The sequence below is a fragment of the Henckelia pumila genome, chromosome 2, assembly GCF_033568475.1.
Source record: "Henckelia pumila isolate YLH828 chromosome 2, ASM3356847v2, whole genome shotgun sequence".
NCBI lineage: Eukaryota > Viridiplantae > Streptophyta > Magnoliopsida > Lamiales > Gesneriaceae > Henckelia > Henckelia pumila.
Window position 1 is genome coordinate 8,581,150 of NC_133121.1, and position 9,899 is coordinate 8,591,048.

At 38.7% G+C, this 9,899-nt stretch overlaps 2 protein-coding genes across 2 annotated transcripts; one reads left to right on the plus strand and one right to left on the minus strand.

The window, feature by feature from the left end:
* The first annotated feature begins 312 nt into the window (after positions 1-312).
* LOC140879798 (protein LONGIFOLIA 1-like) lies at positions 313-4,647 on the plus strand. The gene is made up of 6 exons (XM_073283709.1): positions 313-500; positions 737-944; positions 1,213-1,259; positions 1,392-3,323; positions 3,406-3,565; positions 3,720-4,647. The coding sequence occupies exons 2-6, from the start codon at positions 809-811 to the stop codon at positions 4,496-4,498; spliced, it is 3,054 nt and encodes a 1,017-aa protein (XP_073139810.1). The 5' UTR covers positions 313-500; positions 737-808; the 3' UTR covers positions 4,499-4,647.
* A 3,031-nt stretch (positions 4,648-7,678) lies between these two features.
* Positions 7,679-9,642, minus strand: LOC140879803 (uncharacterized). The gene is made up of 2 exons (XM_073283713.1): positions 9,195-9,642; positions 7,679-7,917 (listed from the first exon to the last, which is right to left on the minus strand). The coding sequence occupies exon 1, from the start codon at positions 9,584-9,586 to the stop codon at positions 9,203-9,205; it is 384 nt and encodes a 127-aa protein (XP_073139814.1). The 5' UTR covers positions 9,587-9,642; the 3' UTR covers positions 7,679-7,917; positions 9,195-9,202.
* Between the last annotated feature and the right edge of the window lie 257 nt (positions 9,643-9,899).

Below are 9,899 nucleotides of genomic sequence, written 5' to 3' on the forward strand. Positions count from 1 at the left end.
TGAATATGTGATAGAAGTGTATTTTTGGGCTAAATGAATGAATCCACTTTCTTGCACAATCTGACAGACTCCACATGCCAAAGTAGAGAGGTCCAGGCTCCAGAATCTTGACCCCACCCACATTACATGATCCACATGGAAATCAAAGAATATGACCAGTGAAACTGTGTCCCACACATTCACACCACATCTGACTCAGATTCTCTCCTATAAATATTTAAATAAATTTTATAATATAATAAAAACACTTACCATTATATTATAAATTATGAATAAATAAAATATTGTATATATATCCATCTGCACACTCTACATTCCCTCTAAAAACTCTAATCTATATGACCTTTTTTTTTTTTCTTGATTCTGTGCGAAAACCCAAATAATACAACAGCATTTTTGTTTTCTTGAAAGGACGGATCTTTGAGATTCTGCATTAATGGTGGCAATTCTTGATCATTGGAATCCAGAAAATTTATCATATTAGACAGAATCCCATCTCTGTAAGTGCTCTGTTTTATGCTCTTCTCTTTATCATGCTCAAAGTTATAAATTTTACGCTTTCCATGAAAGTTTATATGTTTTTTCCTCAAAGTCTGGTTGAATCAAAACCTTAAAACTACTGGGAAAAACTCGGTATATTCCTCCCTGTGGCAGAAAACAAGAAACAAAACATGCTGAAATCAAAAGTCAAGTGATCGAAAATATTACCTGAATCAGGTTACATTCATGTTTGTAGGCAACAGAAGCCACTGAAGAAGCAACATAGTAAGAAAAATCCAAGCTTTTTTACTGTTGTAAGAAAACAGACATGTCTGAAAGGATGCTTGATCGAGATCTGCGGAAGCAGGTCGGGTGTATGAATGGCATATTTCAGCTCTTGGACCCGAATCATTTTCTTGCAGGCAGGCGTGTAAATGGCCGCAACCATAAAAGACTACTCCAAGGTAGTAATCTCACAGCCATACTCTGATTTGTTTACAGTTACAGAAAGTTACAAGCTCAACTTTCTTGGGATTCATGGTGTTATTTTTTTGGATAAATTTCGATTCTTCGGCCATCTTGAATCAAATGTTATGGTGAGCCATCTGGGAAATTACAGAAGGTGTAATATATAGATATGTTTACAGAGATAGAGAACCGGTTTAGAAATCGGTTCTACTCATTAAATTTCTCATAAAACTAAAACATAGATGTTAATTTTGTGTTTTTCAGGTGCTCAACACCATGTGGATTCTAAATATGCACCAAAAGCTGTCATGGTAAGATTCTGCAGGGTACTCTTTTGTATTCTTGGAAAGAGAAAAGAATAAATTGGTCAAAATTCGTTAAAATTAGTTGTCACCGCCATTGTTTACTTAGGAGAAGCCTAATTAAATAACTTGCATCGGCAGGCAGAAGATTTGGAGGTGCAGAAGGAAAAACCGAGGAGCTCCATGGAATCGTCCCGACACTCTTGTTCATCATCTTCTTCGTGTTCATCTATGTTCTCATCACTCGAGTGTAACCGAACAGTTAAACCGGAATCAATTTCTCTGAGACAAACCGGTATGCCTGAGGCCCGACCACAGATAACGGCCATGAAAGAGCAGAAATCCCATGATCTTCATGATGTAGTGAAGGACTCATTGTACAAGCAAGCAAATGGATTGTCGGTAAAATGCCAAGCCAAGGATGGAATAAGAAGCCGTGTTTTGAAACACGTCGACTCTCCCAGGCCTTTGGAGCCGCCCAAATATGGGAAACCGAAAGCCATGAGTGCTGAGGGATCAACTCGAGTTCTTGCCAAGCTCCGGGATCGCACAAACAGCTCCAAGGATGAGCGGCTGGCACTTCCTCGACTCTCTTACGATGGAAGAGAATCACGAGAAATATCGAAGTCAACGATGAAGCTCAAAGAACTCCCAAGGTTATCATTAGACAGTAGAGCAAGTACCATGAAGTGTTCAGCACTCGAGGCAAGATTGGACTTTTTGGGCTGTGACTTGCACGTGAAAAATGAGAAATGGAGCAAAGAACCCCAAGCAAACCAAGAACCGGGAAGCCACAATCGATCATCCAGTTTAGTAGCAAAGTTAATGGGTTTGGAATCTTTCCCAGATAATGTTGCCTCCAGTGATAGAGGGATCACAAACATCAATAGATGTCCCAAAGAAGATTTTGTTTCAAGATCAGAGAACAGCAACCAAAATCATGTTTCTAACTCCCCACGAATTACACGGAATGATCCATCCTCACCACGGTTGCCTACTTGCAATTCCGATTGGAAACCAAGCACCCGTGCAAGGTTTCCAATGGAACCTGCTCCATGGAGGAACCAAGATTCCAGTCAAGATTCTCCCAAGGTGGCTTCCCACAGTAGGACAGCTTCAACAAATATCCAGCATCGATCTTCTTCAGTTTATGGTGAAATTGAGAAGAGAATAACAGAACTTGAATTCAAAAAGTCTGGTAAGGATCTAAGAGCTCTTAAACGGATACTTGAAGCAATGCAACAAACAAGGGACAGATTGGAAAATCAAAGAGGAGAGTCTGTTCAATTCACATCACATACAAGGACATATAGTTTAGATGAAAGCTGCTCTGATCGGAATTATTGCTTGTCAATGTGGCGTGATAAAAAGAATCATCAAGAAGCTTGTACCGTTCATGAGGATAGCCTCACAAAGAAAACAGATTCTTCAATCGTGATCATGAAACCAGCAACAGCAATGGGCAGAGAGAAATTTTCAAGATCAGCTCAGGTTTCCAGAATACCAATACAGCATTTGCAGAGATTTCAAAGTCAAGACTCTAAATGGTACAGGGATAACCCAGTTCACAAACAAGCAGCAGAAGATCTGAAAGCAAGGGGAATTGATTGCAGTGTCTCCAGTCCACGCAATCCTTCCATCGAAAAGATCACTAGGAGAACCTCAAAAGTAGAGCAAACCTTGAAAGCATCTCCACGGATGAAGGTAAAAAGTTGCAATACTTTTGAAAGGAGTTCTGAAAGTGTGAGCCCAAGATTAACAGAGAATCGAGGCAGGATAGAAAGGCACTCCCGTCCCACAACCCCATCACCAGATTCAGGCAGGGTCACAAGGCACTCAATTAAGAAAGTCATAGGAAAAGGTTCAAGCGCAAGGGAACTCAACATAAAATCAACAAATCTGCAATTAAGTGATGATCAATTTAGTGAGCGAAGCACCGAGACGAGGTATTCAAGTAACCAGGGTGATACAGCTTCTACAAAGTCAGAAGACAACATTAGCTTATCCTCACAGATGGCAACAGAGGTCACAGGCATCGTTCGTGCTATTAACACAAATACCAAAACACATGAGGTAATTAAAGATAGAGACACAGAAACTTAATATAATTACTGATTTGTTATTTTTCCCCCTAGTTTACTAGCTTTCATTTCAGGCATCCCAGAATTCAGTGGCAACGTTGATTGAACACATGCCAACAGTCAAAGTTGCAGCAACCATGATGGAACAACCAAGTCCAGTTTCAGTTCTTGATACCACAATGTATGAAGAAGATTCACCATCTCCAATTAAGAAGATATCAACAGCTTTTCAAGGTATTGTTCTCTCTTCAGATTAGCATAAACAGAAACTGAAGTGGACAGTAATCTTCATATGCTATAAACATATGATTTAACAAGTTTCACTTTAATAATACACTCTCATATGTATATGTGATGTATGGTTTGTTTTGCCCTCCCATCTGTACAGAAGATGAAAGTTCATATCCTGATGAAGCTCTATGGAATCTAGAGAAACTTCATCATTTGCCACCCGATCCTTGTCACGAGCACAATCAAAAGAAGCTAGAGAACATAAAGCACTTGATCCACGAGCTTAGATTGTTGAAAACCAAACCCGACGAAGCTACTGCAAAGCAAACTGCATTGGTGGATGTGAGCTCAAATCAGGATCACAGATACATTAATAAGATGATACTCACTTCAGGACTTCTTGATGACATGAACTTCATCTCTTTGACCGATCAGCTCCATTCCTCATCCCATCTTATCAATCCAAATATGTTCCACATCCTTGAACAAACTGAGGAAACCATGGACGGGGCAGACGGAGAACCCAACAGAAAGAGTGATTGGTTACAGTCAAGTTGTAGAAGCCATAGAAAAGTTGTTTTTGATATGGTAAATGAGATATATGCCCGCAAAATCGCTGCAGATGGGTCATTCGCCCCAGGTAGGAAAAGGATAAGCCCGCAGGTCCTCGTAAAAGAAATTTATTTGGAGGTGGACCGGATGCAGCAGAAGGAAGAATGCACTCTTGATGAAGAAGATGGGCTGATTAGAATCTTAAATGCAGATATGATGTATCAATCGGAAGACTGGGCAGACTACCGTGTTGAGTTTCCAGCCTTGGCGTTGGATATCGAACGCTTGATCTTTAAAGACTTGATAAACGAGGTAGTTACGAGTGACACTATGGGTCTGCAAAATTGGCCAAAGAAACATTGCAGGCAACTGTTCAGAAAGTAGAAGTTACGTTTACCCTCTTTGCTAATAAATTTCTCGTCTTCTGTGTAAAACACCATGTCAGATGTATATGTAAATTAAAATATCTCTAGAGTTGAGTAAATATCTTGTTTACTTCAAAATACTACTATTCTTCATGTCTAAGCTTCAGTTCATGAACGATATGCAATTCCAGTAATAAAATAAATGGATCAGAATATATATGTCAAGGCTGAAATTCACTTCAGCCCACATTGTGCAATATTAAAGGCCAAGAAATCGGCTCCTCCAATGTTTTCTCGTTAATCATTACCAGCGGACTAAAACATTTTCTGATTCTCAGTAGTTTAGGTGCTTCACAGAGAAGTGATCATGTCATACAACTTTGCCAACTACCACAAGACTAAGACGAGCAGTATAAAGGTGTCGGATGATCATTGATATCACTTATTGCTACAATATAAACACAATACGTAACTAAAAGATACAAAGATAAATGAGATAATTATTGGAATTGGTTAGTCTTTTGAATTATCCTCTTCACGCCCAGCGAGATGGAGGATCCATCAATGTCTCTGATTTTGGAATGAAACTGAGAAATGGACTGCCAACCAGAGGTTCTGAAAGCATACAAAATAATCCCCAGAAACTTGTTCTCGAACAAAGTTATAATCAAGAGTTAAAGGTTTCATACACAAACAAAAACATGATTGGAACGTAAATATGTGGCTCCTGTATTGTCACAAAATAAGGTGGGAGGCCGGTGTGTATGGAAACCAATCTCACGGGATCAATTTTGAACCCATAAAAATTCTGCTGTCGCATTTGCTCCTGTATCCGGCCTCGGTGGAGGAGCGCGAAACTGATTTTGGTGAACTTCATGCTACGAAATAAAATTTGAACCAAGATATCTGAAATATGTTGTGGTAGAACAACCTCTGTCCTTAACACGGTTGCTATCAGTCCGAAAACTCTGTGAAGTTAAGAGGAAACCAAGTTCGAGAAACAAGTGATGACAAATTGAGGCATTCAAGTACTTACGAACTTCTCTTGTAGCGTATCAATGCAACTGAATTGGTGCACGCACAAATTGGGACAATTCATTCATTCACAGAAAACGAGTAAATGACATGGGGACGAGTTCTAGTGTCAATATGTGGAGAACCATCAAACAAGAGAGAGCTTCAGATAAATTTAGGTGACTGCATTCTTTGCACCAGTCATGTGAAGCTGGTCAAGAGGTTAGCAATCTGCTGATGTTGTCATCAAGGCCATCTGAAGTGGGAATGACTTCAGCTCCCAAAGAGTGGTGTAGAGAGCCAAGGTCTTTGATGGAAAAATTACTGGCTACTCTGCCAACGGACTGATCCGAGAAATCAGGACGACTACCTATAACTATGTTATCGACATAGACCATGAAATAAGCCGAGACACCATTGTGATGCTAAACAAGCAGGCATGCATCAGAAAATGACTGAACCCAGAGGCAATCAAAAATGTTATCAGCATCGCATCATGCTTGAACGCTTGTTTTAAGAGCATATAGCGTTTTCCTGAGTCTACAGATATGCATGTGGAAGCTGTTAGCGGGTATGGCTAGGGGCTGTAACATACAGACATCTTCATGTAGTGTCCCATGGAGAAACACAACGCTAACATTTACTCATTCAAAGGCCAGTTGTTAAATAAGGCAAGACAAAAAAAGATTTGCATCATTGCAGGTTTTGTAATTGCCATAAAACGAGCTTTGTATTTATGAATCTAACTATTTACCCATCTAGATTTCTCTCACTCAAAAATCAAAATATCCATTTGCAATGCATGTATACACAAATGAACTTCGAGATAAATTCCCAAGTGCCATTCAACAAAAGTGCATTATGTTCAGCATCTACAGCCTGTTGCTAAAGGAGGGTCTTTAAGAGCTTGAGTCACAGTTGAAGGATCAAGTGTAGGCGACAATGGGTGTTTTCAAGTGAGGTTGATGAATTTACCGTTCTAGGACTCCTAACACGAGCTGGGCGAGACTGGTTGAGATTGGGAGCCATCGCAAGAGCAGGGAGTGTAGCCTGAATTATCATCCATCAGCGTTCTTTTGAAGTCTGTTAGTTCAACAAAAAAACCCATAGAAGGAAATTGGAGATTCATGAACTTGTAGGTGCAATTGAAATCATGTGAACAACAAGGTCCTCTTCATGAAATGGATTTTGTTCAAGAGCCCATCTGGCCATCTATCTGCAATTGAACTACTGGTCATGAGAGAGATGACTGGATCCCAAAGAATTGCAAAAGGTAAGAGTAAGTCGTACCAGGCTTCTTATGAGGTTTACCACCTAGACTTATGCCAACAAGAAATTGCTCCGGTCATGAATACCATATAGCATGGATTGGTTTGATTTTTTGCCTTTGCACTTTCAAGAGATTGTGATGGTAAGGTTAGGATTCTATCGACAATATTTGCTACAAGATCAAGACAGATGAAAGTTGATTGAATTTGGTTTCTCCATAAATTATTCACCGAGCTTCCCATTCAAGAAAATATTTCACGTCTTTTCTTTGACAACTGCTTGGCGCTGGCTGTGCTTTTATTGGAAACGAAAACGTACAATTATGGTTTGCTTTCTGCTGCCCCTTATATACAGCTTCCCCGCATTCAACAGGTACCTCAGGGAGACACTGGTTTTTTTTTAAGAATTATTTAACTAAACAACCTTTGTTTCACCATGATTTTGAAATATAACCTTCTCATTTTTTTCCCTTTATTTAGTCTTTGTATTTCCTTTGTGTTTGGATATCGACCGAAGAATTCAGCTTACATCAAGCCTCTCACTTCTGAGAATTAATTGATTTTAGCTCGAAGACGACAGTTTTTCAAAACTTGCTACTTTTTTTGTCATAGCATGTGATTAAATAGGTATAACTTTTGTTTATTTTATTATATTTATTTTTTAATAAGTTCGCATACATTAGCTTATGGGGTTTAATAACATCACAATAGTTTTACATTAATAATCTATTTGTTCAGATAAATCTATCTACTGTTGTATTACAGTTAATTCTTTCTTAAAGTAAGCAGTAATAGAACGATGCTTCAGTTGTAACCGCGATTTTGAGCTGTAAAGGTCTCGGTCAGAAGAGTTTTAAACAATTGGTCGATCGCATTACATTAAATAAACAATTGTCGAGAGCTAAGTTGGATTTAAGTGACATAGAATCAGAAAGTATCACTTGAAGGCAACCATACATTATCAACAAATCATCATCCGACAAATACATTTCAGGTCCTTAACCTCCTTATCTCGACTTAGATTCATCTAAGTTGACGAAAGACGGGTGATTATTGAGATATGGCAAGAAATAAGAAACAAAGCCCACAGGCGTGAAGCTAGGATGACCTCGAATTCAAGTAGTAAGCAGCAATTGGTCTGTCGCGGCTCAAAAATCTGTTATAAAGAGAAAATGCATTCCTCAGTGGTTAAATTTCGACTTCTATCATATCCTACCAATGCCATCAGATGAATAAAATGGAATGTCCAGTTGCTTTACATTTTCTAACTCCAGATTAGTCGTAATGGAAATCCAGCATACAAGCTCATTGAAAGAGAACTAGAGAAGAATGGGAGATGGAGAAGACATATCTATAGTTATATAATAGGGAAATTGCATTCCAAACGCAATAAGACGTGTCACTTTAAATGCAAGTTACAGGGGCATAATATTGTTAAAAACTTTTCCAGAAAAAATTCACGCATTGTAATGATTTTGCAGGAAGAAAATAAGATTATGACTTAATCACTAGAGAACAAAGTATGAATTCCCAATCAACTAGAATCTAGTCATCAATTTCATCAATTGGTAAAAATTGTGGTTGAAGTAAGTTATCAGAATTCGAAATAAATATGATTCTCCAGATAAAGCAAAGTGCACCGAACAACTACTATACAATTCAAAGAAAAAGATTATTTAAAACTCGCAGAATACCACTGTTAATCTTTCAAGCATAAAAACATGATATAATCACCAACTATCAAACTCTAGACTCACAGGATGCGAGTGCCAGAACAGCACAAGATTACCATCCCAAATCCAAATAAATATTTCTAAACATCAATGAAACAGGAGTCTCACAAACACTGAACACAACTGACAATTGCACCCTCACACTCGTTCCTGCTGATGCCCCCAACGGCTCTGACGTACACATGCGACCTCAAACAACTACAAAGAGTGTCAGATTTTCTAATTCCCCATATATCTAAAATCTACTATATTTCATCATGTCCAAGCCAATGCCTCCTAAGTTCTAGCAAATGGATATATAGATAATAGCAGTAGCAGCAAGCAGCATGATCTGATCAAATGGCAATCCAAGTTCTACCGAGATGTAACCTAAACCTCCACTTGTATTTTCAAAAAATGGAATTTTTTAGGAACAAACAGATTTGTGAAATAAATTAATCAACTTTTCACGTTAAGCCAAAACATATCAATTCAAATTTCGCAAATCACCACCTCTGATATCAAATCATTCTCAGATCATCGATCATCAACACAATCCACATTATTCCACAACTAAATTTATGGAAAAATCAAAAGCCCCAACCATTTGTAGTTCTCCACACATCCATCAACAAACATAATTCAAAAGAATCAAAACCACCCATATGTCAGCCAGATGAATAATAAACATTCAGAAAAAAGAGAAATAAGAATGGCATACCGGATCTTTCATTTCTGGTACCCACCGCCAATTGCATTCTCATCCTCCACGACTTTTGCAGTCAAATACGGCTGTGGGAAATCGCTGGTGGGATCGAAAATCTTCTCCTTCATCATCGTCTCCACGTCCGCCTTCTTCAGAATAGTACGTTTAATCGGTGGTCGGTTGCGCCGTTGGTCCCGAGAAAAGTACTTGATGTCGTAAACAGTCTCTGGGAGGGAAGTGGGCACAATCGCCTCAGAGGGGATGGTGGCGGGGCAGTAAAGCCGATACTCCGTTGCCTTGGGAACGGCTGAGAGGTACTCCGGATCGGCCGCAGGGCCCGTGATTTCCCATGGCTTCTTCACATATCGACGAAGGGTTCGTATTAGGGATTTTACTGTTGACGCCATTGCTGAATTGGGGAAGAAAGAGATCCAATCACAGCTACAAAATAGAAATGAAGACAGTATTGGGCTAAATTTCTCGAGCCCAATTTCTAAAAATGGACTGAAATCTGTTATTGCTGTATATTTTTCTTTAAAATAAAATAATAAAATAAATAAATAACGTAGTATGTGTAGTTGGTTTGGGCTTAGATCGAAAAATTGTCAATGGATTTGCTTTCGAATCCATATTCATAATCTATTGTATTGATTTGACTCGAAACTAAAAATGAATTGTTTGAAATATTCTTTTTGTGCTCGAATCTATATTTTTCTCAAT

Bases quoted from the DNA above. Each gene is read 5' to 3' on its own strand.
- LOC140879798 (XM_073283709.1), top strand. From the start codon at position 809: ATGTCTGAAAGGATGCTTGATCGAGATCTGCGGAAGCAGGTCGGGTGT. The intron at 1,260-1,391 runs GTAAGATTCTGC...TTGCATCGGCAG, and splicing joins ATGCACCAAAAGCTGTCATG to GCAGAAGATTTGGAGGTGCA. The intron at 3,566-3,719 runs GTATTGTTCTCT...CCATCTGTACAG, and splicing joins GATATCAACAGCTTTTCAAG to AAGATGAAAGTTCATATCCT.
- LOC140879803 (XM_073283713.1), bottom strand. From the start codon at position 9,586: ATGGCGTCAACAGTAAAATCCCTAATACGAACCCTTCGTCGATATGTG.